The 20,999-nt window shown below is 40.6% G+C and overlaps 1 protein-coding gene across 4 annotated transcripts in view; it reads left to right on the top strand.

Moving 5' to 3' along the window:
* The window catches only part of SEC13 (SEC13 homolog, nuclear pore and COPII coat complex component), a 32,354-nt gene extending 19,623 nt beyond the window's left edge, over positions 1-12,731 (top strand). For all 4 annotated transcript variants that reach the window (XM_002925018.4, XM_034658769.1, XM_019805706.2 and 1 more), the window contains 4 exons: positions 1,895-2,028; positions 2,452-2,575; positions 3,475-3,621; positions 12,291-12,731. In XM_002925018.4, the coding sequence (XP_002925064.1) occupies positions 1,895-2,028; positions 2,452-2,575; positions 3,475-3,621; positions 12,291-12,404 (519 nt within the window). In that variant the 3' untranslated portion in view covers positions 12,405-12,731. The remainder of the gene's footprint in view (positions 1-1,894; positions 2,029-2,451; positions 2,576-3,474; positions 3,622-12,290) is intronic.
* Positions 12,732-20,999: the final 8,268 nt, after the last annotated feature.

The raw sequence follows: 20,999 nt of genomic DNA, 5'->3' as shown, positions 1-20,999 counted from the left end.
CCCTTGCCCCACTTGCATGCTCCAAATAAATAAATAAATAAATAAATAAAAATCTTTTTTAAAAAAAAGTGGGCACAAGCAGAGCTGGAGATCTAGGATCTTTTGATGCTCATAACCATACATACAAAACACACCCTGCCCTTCCCCAAAAAAACACCTGTGGCAGAGAATGGAGAGTACACTGCAAACATTTTTTAAAATGTTTTTACTTATTATATTGGCAGTGACTGAGACCGTTGAGTGTGAAATGATATAAAATAACTATGTGGCAGTGGGCATCCCTAGCACCAGATTATAGTCTTAAAATATAGATTCTTACTAAAAGAAACCCTAATCCTTTTTTTTTTTTTAAGATTTTATTTATTTACTTGAGAGAGACGAAGAGCAGGAGCAGGGACAAAAAGGAGAAGCAGGCTCCCCACTGACCAGGGAGCCCATCCGGGGCTGGATTCCAGGACCCTGGGATCATGACCTGAGCTGAAGGCAGACGCTTAATGGACTGAGCCACTCAGGCATCCCAAAAAACCCTAATTCTTGAGGAAGTGGCTGATCTTAAGTCTGAGGCAGGACACGTACAGGATGAGCCTGGAACATTTTGTCGTACCCAACAGAAATGAACAAAGACATACTTTGACATACCAGGGTTATCAAAGGAGCCAATTTGAATACACACTACAGTTTAGGTGTCAAAAAAACGAAAATAATTGCAGTGAACTGAAATCCATCAAATACGCTTAAATCCATGAGTTCATAATGATATATGAAAGAGAGAATTAGGGGCACCTACATGGCTCAGTCAGTTAAGTGTCTGCCTTTGGCTTAGGTCATGATCTCAGGGTCCTGGGATCAAGTCCCACATCAGGCTTCCTTCTCAGTGGGGGAGTCTGCTCCTCCCTCTCCCCTTACTCCTACCCTCACTTGTGTTCTCTCTCACTCTCTCTCTCAAATAAAATCTTCTCAAAAGTAAAAAAATAAAATAGTCATTCTTAAAGAATGGCAGCAAACCAGTTCATAAAGTGTGAAGCATTTATCCTGCCTTTCCTATCTGACCTGTACCCATGGGGAGCCAAATATTAATGAGGGGAGTTGCCCCTGTCTAGATTATTCTATATAATAAATAACAAAGAAATGACTACATTATCACCGTTTTGTAATGTCCAATGAACTAAAAGAGGCGTGAATGTTGACAGGTGCTAACAACATAAAAAAACAACCTGACATTATGCCTCCCAGTGAAAGAATACTTTACTGCCTATAGTCTTAACGAAGGGGTCAGGCTTGAGTCTGATCCAGTCTGGGATCCAGCTGACAATTTTCAGGAATTCAGAGGAATTCAGAGGTCTGAGTATGAAATAGCAAATGAGAGTCTACAGGTCAGATGACTGATCTTTCTTCAACAAAAAAAAAACTGTAGGGAAAGAACCGAAGAATAGTATCTAGGGATGCATATTTAGGTGACAAAACTAAAGAGAAAAAAAGGAAGAACTCCAAGGAGGAAGGGCTGTGATTCAGGTGGGACATATTGACGGCTTCTTGGGTAAATGGTAGTTTGATATCTTGAACTGGTAGTGGTTACAAGAGTGCTTTAGAGTAATTCATTAAACTTTGCATGTTTTTCTGAATCTGTGCCTCCCTTCATATTTTTGAAAATGTTCTGTTTCTTAAATTCCTGGGCGTCCCTAACTCCTACTTTAAATGTATATTGCTGAAAAATACATGCACTGTTAGGACTCTTTAAAGGAGCATTATGGGGGCTGGTCCTTAATTCATCAAAACAACTGTCCTACATAATCCTGTCCTGAGAATTGGAGGGGAAATACACTGCAGCTGTGAGTCTGCAGAAGTGCTCTGTTGCAAGGCAAACAGGCAGTCACCCCAACCCCCCTCTTTACAGATTGGCTGCAATGCCGTCAGTTGGGCCCCTGCTGTTGTACCTGGAAGCCTCATAGACCAGCCATCGGGGCAGAAGCCCAACTACATCAAGAAGTTTGCATCGGGCGGTTGTGACAACCTCATCAAACTGTGGAAGTAAGTGGCATTGGTGGACTTACTCTCAAGGGGACACTTTTTACCTTCTACCCTACTACCTACTATGACTCAGCCACAGTTCCCAAGAAATGGAATCACCTTCTTTCCCCTCTTGCCCATAGAAAACTGTTTTCAGTCTGTCAGAGGACATCCTTTAAAAACAACTTGGCCTTGCTCAAGCACTTTCTTTACCTAATTCCTAACTGCTAGAGCCATTGGCTGTGGGGGAACAGCATTCCTTGGAGGATTCCTTTATAGCTGGTGAACTGAGTAAAAACCTACAAGGTCAGCGAACGAAATCAGAAAGATGGAATAGCTTCTTGGCCTCTGCAGAGCCCACAGGATGGGGGTACACTGGAGGTGTGGGAAAGACACCTGGGCTACTACCTGCTGCTGCATTCTCCCTTTCGTCTTCCCTGTTAGGGAGGAGGAGGACGGCCAGTGGAAGGAGGAACAGAAGCTAGAAGCACACAGTGACTGGGTTCGAGATGTGGCCTGGGCCCCCTCCATTGGCCTGCCCACCAGCACCATCGCCAGTTGCTCCCAGGTCAGCTCAGATCCATGAGAGCCTCCCGTGTTGTTTAATCTCTGAGTAAGTCCCATCAAACCTTACGGTCTCCCCCCGCCCCACGGTAAAGACTAAAAAGGTAAGGGCAGGGCAACAGGCGCCTTTGGACCAGTGCAAGTAGGAGAGTGCTTGTAGCCAGGTCATCCCAAGGCAAAGGCTTGATCAGAAGGCACTAGTGGCTTGTCTCCACTGAGCCGTGAGCTAGATGAAACTAAGGACCAGTTTCCCCTCCTCAGCATTGTGCAGCTGGGGATTAGAGGTGCCCAGGTGCTTTCTGAGAGTGTTCCCAAGCAGGAACCAGAGGCAGTCGGAAGCTCTAGGATCTTGGGCTTACCTAGCTATTCAGTCTTCACAGACAGATCACAAAGGAAAGACCAGCCTTTAATGATATGCTAACCCCACCATAGGCAAAGGTTAGCCAGGCTTCATTTGAGCCTGTTATGTTTGGTCCTAAATTTGAGGAATTTTTCAGCTTGTCCTTTCTCATTCTCTGAGCTTGGTGTATAGACAGCCATACCCATTAGGTTGACAAAATTCGAGCCAGAGTGAGCCAAAACAAGGAGGTGACTTGGCAGGCATAAGGAAAACCCAGAGAAAATTTTAGAGTTAGCAATGTAAAATCCATACTTGAAACCAATATGAGTATGAGAACCTGGGAGACTCAGCCAGTGTGAAATGTGTTCTTGGGGTAAAGGGATAATGCTGGGCTGGAAATTGGCCATCACAGCTATGCACACCCAGGAGGGCCTCGACTGTGTGTTGTGCTGAATCCCCCCACCCCATTCCTGCAAAAGTCCGATATGGCTCTAGGTCAAGAGGATATCCCCAGTTCAAGATCCCTGCCTTTCCTTCCCTGATTCTAGCCTTTCTTTTCCCAGGACGGTCGTGTGTTCATTTGGACTTGTGATGACACCTCAGGCAATACGTGGTCACCCAAACTGTTGCACAAGTTCAGTGACGTTGTGTGGCATGTGAGCTGGTCCATCACAGCCAACATCCTGGCTGTCTCGGGCGGAGACAACAAGGTACACTCCATTTTCATGACATGGTGGACAGGGCCCTGTTTGTCTTTACTGTGCCCACTAGAAAGCATAGTTGAATTCTGCATGTAATGACAGGCTTGGAAGGAGCCTTAATGCGGAATGTTTTTTGAGCACATCTCTTAATTACATCATTAAATCTTACAATCCCCTGCCCCGAGGTTGTTTTTCCCCCTTTTACAAATATGAAAGAAGCTGACAGTGGTAGTTAGACTTGCATAGGGGTCACAAAGCTCGTAGGTGGCAGAGTCAGCAATCAGGCCTGAGTTAAATCTAAAGGCACTGCCGTGGTAGTCCATCAGCTTTACTGTTGGACAACCTTGTCTTCGTGGTGACATTGAGTTAGCACTGCTCAAAAAGTTAATAGATATTAAAAAAAAAAAAAAAAAAAACTCAAAAAAATTGGAAGGTTTTTGTCAGACATCTAAGAGGCATATTTCTAAAAATCAGAATAATTCATGGGTGTCATTATTCACCCACTACACCTCTTCCCACTGTGCTATGAGCCATCCAAGGAAGGACATGGAGACAGAGAGTAATTCAGAACAGTGTAGCAACAAAGTGAATGCACTTCTGGACTCCTGCGCTGAAACCTACCATATAAAGTTAGGGATCCTCTCCCAGGTGATAGCAGTGGCTCGTTACTTCTTCCTTTCTGGAGGCAGCTTTTTTTTTTTTTAATCGTGGCAAAATACATAGAAAGGTCACCCATCTTAACCATTTTTAAGTGTACAGTTTCGTAGTTTTGAGCACATTCACATTATTGGGCCACCATCACCCCCATGCACCTCCAGAGCTGTCTGCACCTCTCCCAGCTGAAACTCCGTCCTCACGGAGCGCTAACTCCACCCCACCCCACCCCCCAGCCCCTGGTCAGCACCACCCTACTTCCTGTCTCTCTGAATCTGACTGCTCTAGGGACCTCATGTAAGTGGAACCCTGTAGTGTCGTCATCTGTGTTGTACCATGTGTCTGTTTCTTGCCTTTTTAAGACTAATACTCTGTCCTACCACATTTTATTTATCCGCACCTACATTGGTGGACACTGGGGTGCTTCACCTTTGGCTCTTGTCAGGAATGCTGTGCACAGGGGTGTACAAATAATACCTCTTTGAGACCCTTTGCGGGCAGTGTTTATCCAGCCTGGGGTCCCTTTCATGTGTAGTAGTCCCAGAAAGATCTGGCAGGCCCCATCTCAAAGCCATAGAGTTTTAGAGCTGGAACGACCCTCAAAGAAAACTAATCTAACCCTCTTTATTTCTAGTAAGTACCAGAGACAGGACTAGATCCCAGGTTTGGTGGCAGCCAGGACAGGCCAACAGACCGTAACTTGACTGAGGAGCCCTACCGTAGTGTTTACAGGGCACTGGACAAGTGCCTGGTTGGACATTCCATGTCTGTGGTCTGCTGTCATTCTTCTTTTATGCTTCTTACTCTTCTTTTATCAGCTTGTTTCCTATAAAGAGCTCAATTCTATTGCTATCTGCATAGTAGTCCTTCACTAAAGGACTTTGTATGTTTTCAGTCTAGAGCGTTCTGCACAGTGCATGTGTAGTAAATAGTCTGTCTCTAAAGCACGAATTGTTAAAATCATTTTTTTATTGAATAGACATACATAGCTTGAGGTAGTTTTTATTAGGTTATGATTTTTTTAATGCAGTCTCCTAATTTTCATTCTCCAGGAGCAAACCTTTTCAATGCCTAGCTGTTTCTTCTGCCATTTACTTCAGTGTAGAAATAACATACTTACTCATCTGTCATCTTCCTCTAGCACTTCTCAGACTTTAGTATTAAACTTGTTAAGACATGGCTTGCCAAGCCCACCCCCAGAGCTTCTGAATCAGTGGCTCTGGGCAAGGACCCAAGAATCTGCAGTTTTCACAAGTTCCTGGTCACTCCAGATGCCCTGGTCTAGAGACCACGCTTTGAGAACCACTGTTCTCTTCCCCTCTATCCTCTCACAGAAGCTATAGGAACTTGGTTAAAACAACATCCGTGTTTACATTATTATTATTACTACGGTTACTATTATTTCATGTTGTAGCATTATTATTCACAGTATTGCCCCTTCTCTGTTTTTCTTATTTTTTAAGGTGTTCTCTTTCCAGTTTTATTGAAGTATAATAGGCCTGCGTCGTATGTTGAAAGTGCATGGCATGGTTTGACTTAGTATACTGTGAACTGATCAGCACAGTAAGTTTAGCATCCATTATTTCATACAGATACAATACTCGGGATTTAGTCTCTCAAGAGTTTTCACATCGACTGTGGCAGTGTGAGCAGTATACAGAAGTATCTTATACTAAAGTACACTGCCTCCCACTTATAAGATACTTCTGTATCTTCTAACTGCAAGCGTATACCTTTTGACCCTCCACCCCCAACTCTAGTAACCACAAATCGGAACTCTTCTGTGACTGGTTTTGGGTCTTTTACGGGTGTTTCTGGTTTTGTTTAGATTCCACATATAAATGAGATCATACAGTGTTAGTCTTTCTTTCACTTAGCATAGTGCCCTCAAAGTCCACCCATGTCACAAATGACAGAATTCCCTTTTTTCTGGCTGAATAATATTCCATTGTATATGCATGACTTCTTTATCCATTCATCTGTCAGTAGACACTTAGGTTATTTCCATGTCTTGGCTGTTGTAAATAATGCTTCAGTGAAATGGCGTGCAGATACTTTTCAAGATAGTGTTTTCGTTTTCTTCAGATAAATATCCAGAAATCAAACTGCTGGATCATAACAGTTCTATTTTTAATTTTGTTGAGGATCCTCCATCCTGTTTTCCATAGCAGCTGTACCAGTTTACAGCCCCACCAACCGTGTGCAAGGGTTCCCTTTTCCCCACATCTCGCCAGTACTTGTGTTGTCTTTTTGATGATGGCCATTCTGACATGTGTGAGGTGATATCTTACTGGTTTTGATTTGCATTTCCCCAGTGATGAGTTACGCTGAGCACCTTTTCATGTACCTATTGGCCTTTGTAGATCTTTTTTGGAGAAATGTTCTATTCGGGTCTTTTGCACATTTTTTTAATTTGATTATTTGGCTTTCTTGTATTGAAGTTTTAGGAGTTCTTTGAATAGTTTGGATATTAACTCCTTATCTGATGTATGATTTGCAAATATTTTTTCCAATCTGTAGGTTGTCTTTTTCACGTTGTTGTTTTGCTGTGCAGAAGCTCTTTAGTTTAATGCTGGCCCACTTGTTTAGACTTTGTTGCTTATGCTTTAGGTGTCACATCCAAAAAAATCATTGCCAAGACCCATGCCAAAGAGCTTGTTTCTTATATTTATTTCTTCTAGAAGTGTCATGGTTTCAGGTCTTGTATTTAAGTGTTTAATCTGTTTCAAGTTAATTTTTGTGAATGGTGTAAGATAAGGGTCTAGTTTTACTGTTTTACATGCAAATATCCAGTTTATCCATCTCCCTTTATTAAAGAGACTGTCCTTTCTCCATTGAGAATCTTGGATCTCTTGCCAATTTTATTAGTTAACCATATATGCATGGGCTTATTGCTGGGCTTTTGATTCTGTTGCATTCATCTATTTGTTTTTATGCCAGTACCATACTGTTTTGATTACTATCACTTTGTAGCTTAAAATAAAAAAAGTATGATGCCTCCCACTTTGTTGTTTCTCAGGGTTGCTTTGGACATTTGGGGTCTTTTGTGGTTCCATGTAAATTTTAGGACTCTTTTTTCTATTTTTGTAAAAAATGCCATTGGAATCTTGATAGGAATTTCCTCAAATCTATAAATGGCTTTTGGTGACATTTTAACAATGTTAATTCTTCTGATCTATGAACAAGATGCCGTTTCATTTATATGTGCCTTTGGTTTCCTTCATCCCTGTCTTGTAGTTTTCAGAGTAGAGATCTTTCACCTCCTTGGTTAAGTTCATTCATAAGTATTTTACTGTTTTTGATGCTATTGTAAGTTTTTTTAGATAATTTTTTTTAAGATTTCATTTATTTGTCAGAGACAGCACGCACAAGCAGTTGGAGCAACAAGCAGAGGGAGAAGCAGGCTCCCTGCTGAACAGAGAGCCCGATGTGGGACTCGATCCCAGGGTCCTGGGATCATGACCTGATGCAGGCAGATGCTTAACCAACTGAGCCACCCAGGCACCCTAGATAATTTGTTCTTAGTGTATAGAAACACTACTGATTTTTTATGTTAACTTTGTATCCTGTAACTTTATTTAGATCTAAGGTTTTTTTATGAAATCTTTAGGATTTTCTGTATATAAAATCTTGTCATTTATAAGTAGAGACAATTTTAGTTTTTCCTTATCTGTTTCGATGCCTTTTTTTTTTTCCTTGCCTGACTGCTCTGACAAGGACTTCTAGTACTGTGTTGAAAAGTGTTGTATTAGCTGTGGGCTTAGCATATATGGTCTTCAAGAGTTACCACGAACAGATGTTGAATTTTGTCCAATGCTTTCTCTGCATCTACTGAGATGATAGGATTTTTCTTTCATTCTATTGTGAGTTATCACATTGATTTGCATTGAATCATCCTTGCATTCCAGGTATGAATCCTGCTTGATCATGGCAAATGACCCTTTTAATATGCTGCCAAATTCAGTTTGCATCTATATTCGTCAGAGTTATTTGTCCATAGTTTTCTGTTCTGGTAGCATCCTTTTCTGGCTTTCTTATCGGGGCAATGTTAGCCTCATAAAATGAATGTATGGGTGTGTTTCTTCCTTTTTGATTTTTTTTGGAAGATTTTGAGGATTGGTATTAATTCCTTAAATGTTTGGTTAAATTCACCAGTGGAGCCATCTAGTCCTGGGCTTTTTTACACTAGATTTTTGATTATTGGCTCATTCTCATTATTTCAGAAAATTTTTTAATTTTTATAAAATTTTTTATTCAGATTTTCTGTTTCTTCCTGATTCAGTCCTTGGTGATGTTTCTAAGAGTCTGTCCATTTTTTCTAGGTCCAATTTGTTGACACAGTTGTTTCATGGTAACATCTTCCTTTTCTTTGTATTTCTGTGATTATCAGTTGGAATGTCTCCTTTTTCATTTATAATTTTGTTTCGGGTCCTCTTTTTTCTTTTTTAAGATTTTATTGATTTGAGGGAGAAAGAGCACAAGTGAGGAGGGAGGGGCAGAGGGAGACACAGGCTCCCACTGAGCAGAGCGCCTGACACAGACTTGATCATGACCTGAGCTGAAGGCAGATGCTTAACTGACTGAGCCACCCAGGCTTCCCTGGGTCCTCTTTTTTTCTTTGGTTAGTTTAGCTAAAGTTGTGTCCATTTTATCTTATCAAAGAACCAACTCTTTCGGTTAATCTTTTCTGTTGTTTTGCTGTTCTCTGTTTATTTCTGCTCTGATATTTATTTCCTTCCATCCGCTCGCTTTGGGTGGAGTTTGTTTTTCTAATTCCTTAAGGCACAGAGTTAGGTTATTTGTTTGGGATAGGTCCTGCTGCTTAATGTAGGCATTTACTGCTGTAAACTTCCTTCTGAGAACTGCTTCTGTTGCATCCTGTAAGTTTTCATATATTGGGTTTCTTTTTTTGTTTCAAAACAGTTTATTTCATTTCTTCTTTGATCCTGTGGTTGTTCAAGAGGGTATTTAATTTGCATCTATTTGTGAATTTCTCAGGTTCCTCTTCCTACTTATTTCTAGTTTCATACCATTATGGTTAGAGAAGATATTTGATTTCAGTTTTTAATTTTGTAAGACTTGTTTTGTGGTGTAACATATAGAAAATGTTCCATGTGCACTTAATTTATATTCTGCTGCCACAAGATTCTGTATATGTTAGGCCATTTGCTCTATACTGTTGTTCAGATCCTCTGTTTCCTTATGATCTGTCTGAATGATGTACCCATTGTTGAGACTATTAAAGTCCCCGACTATTTTTGTATTACTCTTTCTCTGTTTAGTAGTTAGAATTGTTACATCCTCTTGATGTGTGACCTCTTTGTCTTTTTACTATTTTTAAAGTCTGTTTTGTGTGATATAAGTATAGCTACCCCTGCTTTCTTTGTGATTACCATTTGCTTGAAATATCTTTTTCCATCCCTTCTTAGTCTCTGTCTTGAAGGCCTCGTGAAGCTCTTGTATGAAGCATATTGTTGGATCTTGGGTTTTGTATTCATTCAGCCAAATGTTAGCTGTTACTGTCTTGGAGAGTTTAATCCATTTACATTTGAAGTAATTATTAATAAGGCCTTACACAATTGCTATTTTATTTTTTTTTGATCCATTGTGTTGTTTCTTATCCGGTTTTTGTCATTTTTTTTTTGTCTAATTACTACAGGGTTTTTTTCCCTTTTGGCTATAAGGCTTACATAAAACATCTTAACTTCAATAGAATTCCTAATCTTTATGCTTTTATTTCTCCTCCCCCTTATATTTTAGGTTAGTGACGTTACAGTTTACATGTTTTATAATGTGTAACTAATAACAGTAGGTATGGTTATTTTTCACTACCTGTTTGTTTTAACCTGTAAAGGAGTTGTAAGTGAAATACACACCACCATCACCATATTACAGAATCCAACTTGATGTATTTATCATTACCAGTGAGTTTTATGCTGTCTTATTTGTAGTTAATGAGCATCCTTCTTTTTCTAGTCAGAGAACTCCCTTTAGCATTTCTTGTAGGTAGATGTAGCTATGAGTTCCCTCAGCTTTTGTTTATTCAAGAAAGTCCACCTTTTCATTTCTGAAGGACACTTTTGCCTGGTACAGTATTCTTGGTTAACAGGTTTTTTTCTTCCCGTATTTTGAATTTGTCATCCCATCTTCTGGACTAAAAAAGCTTCTAATCAGCTATCTGCTCATAGTCTTATGGGGATTCCCTTGTATGTAACTTTTTTCTCTAGCTGCTTTTAAAATTCTTTGACTTTTGATAATTATAACGTGTCTTTGTAGCCCTGTTTGGGTTCAACCTGTTTAGGGCCTCCTGGATCTAGAGGTGGTTTTTCTCCCCAGGTTTGGGAAGTTTTCAGGCATCAGTGCTTGAAATATGCTTTATGTCCCTTTCTTATCTTCTGGAACATTCTCCTAATGCAAATATTGCTTCTTCTCATTATGTCCCATTGCAGTCTTTTACTATTTTTCTTCCTCTGGGTCATTTCCAATGTCCTGTCCTCTCAGTTGCTGATTATTTCTTCTGTGTGGTCAACTCTGCTTTTGAAGCTCTGCTACATTTTTCAGTTATTGTGTTTTTCAGCTCTAGGGTTTCTGGTGTTTTTTTTTTTTTTAATGGTGTCTTCTTATATGTGCTTATAGTTCACTAAACTGAAGAGGATTATTCTAAATTCTTTGTCCCACGGTTCATAGATCTTCACTTCTTTAGTCAGAGCTTTATTAGTTTCCTTCGGTGTTACCATATTTACCTGGTTTTCTGTGATCCTCGTGTGACGCTAGAGGATGGGCTTCACTGTTGCCTGGATTTTCTGGTTGGGCTTCCTTTTCTGTCAGGACTGGGCTCTCTACTCAGCAGTAGGTGAGTCTGAGTCTTCCCAGCCCTGGTGGGGCGGCAGCAGGACTGGACCCAGAGCCCACACACCTTGTTCTTTGGAGACCCAAATTAGGCAAGAGTGAAGACCAAAGATCCTGGTTAGGTGAGGCTGCTAGTCTTGCTCTGTAGATGGGAAGTCTAGTGCCACTGTAAGCAGGGCTGTTGGACAGGCTCTACTCTGCTTAGATACAAAGTAGTTTGCTTCCCCTGCCACAGTGGGAGAAACAGCTGTAAGGCCACTTATATTTTTTTTGTGTGTGGTCTTAAGCCAACCTGTCCCCAAGTTTCCTGGTGAAATAAGGCCGCAGGCTTTTGCTGTGGGGGCCACCAGCTCTGCCCACTCCCCTCTCTGCTAGAGTTGCAGGGTCATGCACCTTGCGGGTGTTGGAGTGAGCCCTTGCTGTCAGATGGGCCTGGGGGCTATGCTCTTCGGCTAGCTGGGCTATGACTCAGCTCTGCTACCTGGGCAGCCCAACTTCAGGGACCTCCCAGATTTTCCTGAACAAGCTTTCTGGATGTGAGGCACCAAGGGCCAGGAACTACAGCAGGTAGGGGGGCTGTGGCTCTGCTTTTCTGCCTGGTCTGCTAATATCCTGGTGCCAGTTCCTAGAAGCCCTCTCCACTTAGTCACAATCAGATTAGAGGTTGAACCCCACAAATGTGCCTGCAGTCCCCATGGAACAGAGCCCAGAGTCTGGGCTCCCACAAAGAAACAACTTACAATGCTGGATAACTGGATGTCACCTCCATGTTCTTTTCCTTCTGGAGGAACCATAGGTTGGACATGGTGCTATGCCAGCCTGGGTGGGGGGCCATGCAGTCCGCACTTCCCTCTTACCCTTCTGGTACAGTGTCTTGGTCTCAGTGGTGGAGGGAGGTGCTTCAGCGTCACTGTTGTCTTCTCGGATTCACTCGGTGGTTTCTTGTTCATGAATAGTTGTTCTTCCTGTCGGGGGCGCGGGGGCGGGTAAGTCAAGAACACCCTTTGTCACCATCTTGGTGAGGTCACTCTCCCTACTCCTTCTTTCTTAATCTGTGGGGATTTTTGTTGACTCACAAGCTGTGAGTCATGGCCTTTGATGGGGGACCTGGGAAGGTGAGGACAGCGGGCTGCAGGGGCACAGACTTGTGACAGGCTCCTTGTGCTGGCTTGCAGGTGACCCTGTGGAAGGAGTCCGTTGACGGGCAGTGGGTGTGCATCAGTGATGTCAACAAGGGCCAGGGTTCCGTGTCTGCTTCCATCACAGAGGGCCAGCAGAACGAGCAGTGACAAGACAGGCAAGGCCCAGCTCCCCACCTGCTGACTCCAGGACTTGTCCTTTCCTGGACCAACTGACCAAACAGCTGGGAGGAACAGCTCCAACATGATTACTTTCCCAGGAGTAACGCGACCAGATTGATCATCTGCCTTAACATGATTTGATATGGTTTGTAATTTACTGTCCTGCTGAAAGCATTCATGTTATGAGGAAAAAGCTACAAATGATCTTCAAATCTATTATTTTAAAATATTTTTGGCCATTTTTATGTACCTTTTAGGTTCAGGCATTATTTGGGGGGGGTTTGTTTCCAAAATAAATTCATATTGCTTATAATTCTTCCTGCGTTACCCTAACCCCGCCCTAAAAAGCTTATTTTCATTCTTGTTGAAACAGTGTACTAGAACAACGTTCGCCAAGACCCAGGTCCCTGTAGCATCGTGCCCCCCTCTCCCTCGACACACACAAAGCTGGTCTGTCCCTGTAACATGTTCATGATTCCAGTTATACTGAAGGCACCATACAGAGTGACATGAAAGGAACACCAGACGTGGGCTTCAGTGACAGGGACTGTATCCGTTGAGCACACATCCTCTTCTGGAGAATGGGCATAAAAGTCTGCCTTACAGAGAAGACTCAGAGGAACTAATGCATGCAGGTGCCGATGGAGGGCAGTATTAACCAAATACCGACAGTTGTTAAGAAACTGGCCCAGAAAGTGGGCACACTTCCCCTGTCAGAGGGGGAAGGACCTGTGCTGGAGACCGTGGTTCTGGTCCTGATCAAGCCTGAACCAAGCATCACCTCTTAGCAGAGGCCCTGGGACCGTCACCTGACTCAGCAGTCACAACAGCAGCTACCACTTACCGAGACCAGCTGCAACCTGGCACCACGCCGAAGATGCTGCACGTTTGGCAACTCAACATACCAGTGCAGGTGTGTGTCCCTGATGTTCCAGTAAGGAAACTCACAGAAGAGCTGCCCAGGGTTGTCCACTGCCAAGCAGTAAAGCCACTGTTTGAGCCCTGGCCCGGCTCAACTCCAGAGTAGGTAGTGCTCACAGCAGACCTTTATGTGAGTGCACTTAGCTTGGCAAAGGTCAGGCCACTCACCTCAGGAGCCTATGTGCACAAGGAAACGTGGGCCCCAATTCTATCCGCTGCTCATCCATTTTTCAGCAGTAAAACCCTGTTTTGAAATAAATACTAGATCATAATGCGTAAAATGGGAAAAGGTGGAACGACTGTGCTTGAAGTAAAGGCTAGAGAGGCCAGAGCCCTGCCCCTCGGCCTCCTACGTCATTCTGCATCATGCAGGCCTTTGGACAACAGTTTGGGAACTGATTCTGTCCATTTTTTCAGATAAGAAAACACCCACAAAGGCACCTTTGCATACATTTCTCAGTGGACAGAAACTACCCTTAGTTCTAGTTAGCTCCTCACATGCCTGCCTTTCCTAACAAGCTCTGTGCTTTCCCCCCAAGGACAGGCCTGGTCCCTAATGGTGCCTGCTACCCTCAACAAATAATGAGAAGCAACAGGTCCTGTATCACACAGTCGGTTGGTGATAGGTTAGTGGGATCCTGGCCATATGCTGTTTGCAGCCCACACCACTGAGGATCAGTTAGGGGAATCTGGAGGTGAATGAAATGACCACCCTTAGTAGTTTATGCTTACAGTGGTAACACGTTAGCCATTCCTGGGGTAAGGGAGATCCCTCAAATTCATTACCACAAAAATAGGCTAATCAAGTGGAGATACCGTGTTGTGTCAATCTTTAAGGGCATTTGCCAAGCCCAAGTGATAAAAGTGTAAGGGTAATTTAAAAGATACAGTGTTAGGGTAAGAGGGCAGTAGCAACCACAATGTTTTCTTAATCCTTTCACAAAAACAAAGCAACCGGGATAGGAAATGAAACCCCCAGACATTAAGGTAGTCCCTCAAACCCTAGAACATGGAAGATTAGGACGAAACCATTCATATCAATACCTGTGTGGGAGCAGCATAGGCGAGAAAGGGGAGTTTTTATAGTCCTATGAACCAGGTAACCCAAGAATGACCATCAAGTATTCATCCATTTGGAACAGAAAATTCAGCAAGCCAGTGTGAGAACTGTCAAAACTAGGAGAAGATTCACAGGGTCTCACAAGTGAGTTCAAAAAGACAGATTTCCACTGCCACACATGCGGGAGTACGAGCTGTAAGAGTTTCCCTTACAGCACAAACAACTAGAAAGCCACACGATACACATGAAACAAATGCTTACGGGCTTCGGACAGCAGGCAGCGTGTGGGTAAAGGAAACAAGTGCGGGGGCACCAGCTGCCCCCAGCTTACTGCCCAGGAGCAGCTTCCATGCCAAAGGGCAGGGAGACAATCCAGAGTGTAGTGGTCAAGTTGAAGAGACAGGTCAGTCCAGAAGCGCTAAGCTAGAACCTACTGGGCAGAGTCCTGGAGAAGAGGAGGGAGCTGCTCAGAGCAAGCTGCTTACGTCTGCGGAAGCATCTCTTACACTCTGACCAAGTCCTAACCTGCATATATGAAAGGCAGAACTCTTTCACAACCAGAAACCAACAGACCACGCTATTCTAAACTCCCAGAGGAGTGGGCATAGTTCATGTGCCCGAGATCCACAGCGCAACAACTGCAGAATGCACGGAGTAGAGTATAAGAAAGATCACGTCTTAATAATACATCTTAAACTAGGTCTAGAGTAGAGGCTCTTCTGGACCATAAAACCAAGCCTTGACATCCACGATAATTTTGCTTTGTGTCCGGTCAGAGCCCAACACTCTTTACAGGAAAAACAAAATTAAGCACTTGAAATAAAATTCACATGATGTCCAGCTTCCAATCCAAAATTACCAGGTGTGCAAAGCAGCAGGAAAGTAGGACTATAGCCAGAAGAGAAAAAAAAATACAGAAATGAGACCATGGGATTAATAGATAAAGACCTTAAAAACAGCTATTATAAATACGTTCAAGAATGTAAAGGAACAGGAACACAAGAAAAATGATACCAAAGGTTACAAATGGAATTTCTAGAAATGAAAAATTCAAAGTGAAAAATATACTGGATGGGAGTAAGAGCAGGAAGACACTGCAGTACAACAGGTCAGTAAGTCTGAAGACACAGCAGTAAAAACTACAAACTGATGCACATGGAGAAAAAGAAACTAAAACAACAAACCAACAGACCTGTAGAACACTATCGAGTAGTCTAAAATATGTGTAAGTTGGAATCCCAAGGAGGAAAAAAAAAAAAAATTAAGGGGAGAAGGGGACAGAAAAAATATCTGAAGAAATAACAGCTAAAATTTCTCCAAGCTGGAATAAAATTATAACCGTACAGATTCAAGAAAATCAGAGAACCCCAAGCAGAACCCTAAACATACATACAGACCCCATAATAAAATTGCTGAAATACATAAAACAATAAAATCAGTCACAGAGAAAGAGACTTACTATATACAGAGGAACAAATATAAGAATGGTAGCCAGCTTCTCATCAGAAATTTTGCAAGCTATAAGAAAATAAATGTCTTTGAAGTGCTAAAAGGAAAAAAACATCAGCCTACAATTCTATAGCTAGTGAAAACACTTTCAAAAATAAAAGTGAAATAAGGAATTTTTCAAATTAAAGCCAAAAAAAATAATCACCAGGAGAACTGCATTACAAGAAATGTCAAAGGAAATTCTTCAGGCAAAATGAAAAATAGTATCAGATGAAAATCTGGATCTATACCAAGGAATAAGGAGCACCAGGAATAGAAAAAATCTGGGTAACTATTATGCTTTCTTTTCCATTTCTTTTTTCTCTCAAAAAGTATTATTTGAAGTGCATTGTGGGGCTTACAACTTATGTAGAAATAAAATCAGTAGAAACAATAGCACAAATAATGGAAATGGTGAAATTAGAAGTATTCTGTTGTAAGGATCTTATAGTATCTATGAAGTGGTATCATACTTGTTGAAGGTATACTGTATTATTTTGAGATTGTATTTTTAAATCCTAGGTCAACCACTTAAATAATAAAGCAGAGAATAGTGAAGGTAAAGCCAATAGTGAAGAAAGCAGGAAATTTTAAAATACACTTAATCCAAAAGTGGTTATTAGAAAAGAAAAAGGAAGAAAGAACAGATGGGACAAATTAAGGCCAAAAGTCAGATGGTAGATTTAAACCCAACTTTGTAGGTCATTGCAATAAATATAAAAGGTCTAACTAAACATTTCAAATGAAAGGCCCCTGATAAGAGATTATCCGAATGGACTTTTTAAAAAAAACATGACCCAACTGTATGCTGTTTACAGGAAACCCACTTTAAACATAAACACAGAAACAAATTAAAACAAAGGACATTATATGAAAAATATATATATAAACAGTAATGAAAAGAAAGCTCAATTTCTATATTAACATCAGATAAAGGAGACCTCAAAAAAAATAAAATAGACTTCAGAACAAGAAATATATTAAGAATAGAGAGGTAGAGAATAATAAAAGGGTCAATTCATCAAGAAGACATAACAATCCTAAATATATATCCACCAAAAATAGAGCTTCAAAGTCGGTGAAACAAAATGGACAGAACTGAAGTAATCCAAATTACAGTTGGAGATCTCAACATTTCTCTCAGCAACAGAACAAGTATACCCCAAAACTCAGTCAAGTTATAAAATACATTAAGCAGCCAGTCACTCAATTTGACCTAACTGGGATCCTACCCAACAACATTTAAACTCATTCTGAAGTACTTTGGGAGCACTCATCAAGATGAGACCAATTTCTAAACCCTAAAACAAAATTTAACAAAGCCAGAAGACTTGAAATCATACAGAACACATTCTGTGACTATAAAGAAAGTAAATTAGAAATGAGTAATGGAAAGGTATCTGGAAAATCCTCAGATGTTTGGAAATTTAAGCAATCCACATCTAAATAACTAATGGGAAAAAAATCACAATAAAAATAGTTACCTATAGAGGAAGAAACAGAGTGGACAGGACAGGGATGGAGATGTAGTCTCTGCATGCACTTGTTTTATACCACTGACTTTGGAGCCATGTAATATTTAATAATTAACTCCAAAAATATGAAGTCATAAAAGAAAAAAATCCCTGAAAGTTGAAAAAAATTACAAAGGCCATGCCATAACCACACAGAAAAAATAAATATTCAAGTGACTTTTAAAAGTGTTTTGAACGTATAATCCTAATAGGCTGCATTTAGTAGTTTTATGGCTGGTAACTGTAGTACTCTTGAGAGTATTATGTTGATATTGTAAGATGAAGTTAAGATAATGGTAATTTTATTAAGGTAATTAGAAAACAGGACTATCGGGATAAAGAAAAGAAATTTAAGTATAAAACCCAGGAAAAGAAAACACTGGCCTTAAATTTTATTTGCAAATAACACTATGAACTCAGGACTTGTTTTTCCCCTTCTAAAAAGTATGTATTTCAAATCTTATGCACAAGATGAGCCCAGGATTTCTTATTGGGACAGAATATAAGGAAGTTATTTAAAAACTATAGGGTCATGTCAAAAGCACATGGGAATCAACACATCAAATATGGAAGCATCTAAAAGAATAATGACTATAACTGGTTGAATCACTTATATATAAAAAAATTCATCCATGAGTTTACAATAGGAAGAAAACTCTGGAGGTTGCTAAGACACCAACCTTATTTTGAAAATGAGTAAATTTTTTTAAAATCCTGCATTTATCTTACCTTTTCTGTACAAACTGTTTATCAAGGTAACAAAATAATTGAAGGAAAAATGCTAATAAATGTAGAAAGCAACGCTAGAATAGAAAATCACCATTGGTAATTCCTAGTAAAAATGAGTGTAGACAATAATTAATGGTACGTAAGTCCACTAAGTGAAAAGTTCAGAAGGTATTATGTGTTGAGGCGTAACTACCAGTTTAGAGAAGCAGGCAGGAGAGTACAAGTCAGACAATGCCACACGGAAGTGGTCTGCTAGGTCCAGAATGTGGGAAACGGTGCAGGATAAATAGCCTGTTGTGTAAAATGAATGATGGGGTGGAAGAGATGGGCAGGTAGGGGACTGTTGTAGACTGAGAGACTTAAGGGACTGGTCAACCAAACATGGGCTCGGGATCCTCTAGAAAGAGCATGGCCAGAGATCTAAGCAAAACAGATATAAGTAACATGCCTGAAGGAGAATTTAAAGCAACAATCATAAGGATACTCGCTGGGCTTGAGAATAGAAGACATCAGTCAGACCCTTGTCATAGAGATAAGAGTTAAAAAAGAATCAGAGATGAAGAGTTCAGTAAATGAGATTAGAAACATACTTGAAGCAATGAACAGCAGGCTGGAAGAAGCAGAGAAACAAGTTAATGACCTAGAAGACGAAGTAATGGAAAGCATGATGCTCAACAAAATAGAGAAAAATTATGCAAAATGAGAATAGACTTAGGGAACTTGGTGACACCATCGAATGTAGTAACATTCGTATTATAGGAGTCCCAGAAGAAGAAGAGAGAGAAAGGAGGGCAGAAAATTTATTTGAAGAAATAATAGCTGAAAAACTTCCCTAATCTGGAGAAGAAACAGAACTCCAGATCCAGGAAGCACAGAGAAATTCCATCAAAATCAACAAAAGCAGGCCCATACCAGGACACACTGTATTTAATTTGCAAACTACAGTGATAAAGGAAAAAATCTTAAAAGCATCAAGACAAAAGAAGTCATTAACTCACAAGGGAAAATGCATAAGGGCTAGCTGGAGATTTTTCAACAGAAACCTGGCAAACCAAAGGGAGTGGCAGGATATATTCAAAGTGCTGAATGGGAAAAATCTGCAGCCAAGGATACTCTATCCAGCAAGGCTGTCATTCAGAATAGAAGGAGAGAGAAACGTTTCCCAGACAGACAAAAACTAAAGGAGTTCATGACCACTAAACCAGACCTGCAAGAAATATTAAAGGGGACTCTCTTGAGTAGAAAGGAGAGACCAAAAGTGACAGTATAAAGGCAGGCAACATAAAAGCAGTAAAAATGATTATTTCTCTAAAAATCAATCAAGGAACTCTCTCTCTCTCTCTCTCACACACACACACACGGATATAAAATATAGTAATGTACATCCAAAACATGGGAAGGAGAAAAGGATGGGTTCAAACTTGGACAACCATCAACTTAACACAGACTGCTATTTGCAAAAGAGGTTATATACAAACCTAACGGTAACTCTATATCAAAAACCACTAATAAACATGCAAAAAATGAAAAGAAATCCAAATATATCACCAAAGAAAAATCAGCAAAACATGAAAGAGATAAAGACAAGAAAGGATCACAGAAAATCTCCAAAAACAACCACAAAACAATTAAATGGCAATAAATTCATATCAATAATTACTTTGAATGTAAATGAATGAAACACTCCAATCAAAAGGCATAGGGTGTCAGGGCACCAGGGTGGCTCAGTCGTTAAGCGTCTGCCTTCGGCTCAGGGCATGATCCCCGCATTCTGGAATCGAGCCCCACATCAGGCTCCTCCACTGGGAGCCTGCTTCTTCCTCTCCCACTCCCCCTGCTTGTGTTCCCTCTCTCGCTGGCTGTCTCTCTCTCTGTCAAATAAATAAATAAAATCTTAAAAAAAAAAAAGGCATAGGGTGTCAGAATGGATTAAAAAAACAAGACCCATCTATATGCTGCCTACAAGAGACTCATTTAAGACCTAAATCACCTGCAGATTCAAAGTGAGGAGATGGAGAAACATTTATCTTGTAAGTGGATATCAAAAGAAAATAGGAGCAGCAATACTTTTATCAGACAACCTAGACTTTAAAACAAAGACTGTAACAACAAAGGGCACTACATACTAATAAAGGGGACAATCCAACAAGAATATGTAACAATTGTAAATATTTATGCACCAAACATGGGAGCACCTAAATATATAAAACAAATAAACGAACTAACTGATAATACAGTAGGAGACTTTAATACCCCATTTACCAAAATGGACAGATCACCTAAACAGAAAATAAACAAGGAAACAATGGGTAACACACAGACCAGATGGACTTAGCAGATATATTCAGAACATTCCATCCTAAAACAGCAGAATACACATTCTTTTCAAGTGCACGTGGATCATTCCCCACACGAGATCACATTCTAGGTCACAAAACAGGCCTTAACAAATAAAAGCCACAGCACTATGAAACTAGAAGTCAACCACAAGAAAAAATCTGGAAAGACCATAAATACTTGGAGGGTAAATAATATGCTACTAAACAATGAACGGGTCCACCAGCAAATCAAAGGAGAAATTAAATACATGGAAACAAATGAAAACACAATGGTCCAAAACCTTTGGAATGCAGCAAAAGCAGTCCTACGAGGTAAGAATATAGCAGTACAGGCCTACCTCAAGAAGCAAGAAAAATCTCAAACAACCTAACCTTACACCTAAAGGAGCTAGAAAAAGAACAAATGATGCCTAAAGCCAGCAGTAGGAAGGGAATAACAAAGAGCAGAAATAAGTGATAAACTAAAAAAACAAAACAGATCAATGAAACCAGGAGGTGGTTCACTGAAAAAAATAATAAAATTGATAAACTT

Source organism: Ailuropoda melanoleuca, chromosome 4 (genome assembly GCF_002007445.2).
Source record: "Ailuropoda melanoleuca isolate Jingjing chromosome 4, ASM200744v2, whole genome shotgun sequence".
Classification (NCBI taxonomy): Eukaryota; Metazoa; Chordata; class Mammalia; order Carnivora; family Ursidae; genus Ailuropoda; species Ailuropoda melanoleuca.
Note: the sequence above shows the minus strand (reverse complement) of the source record. Positions and strands in the feature narration are given on the sequence as shown.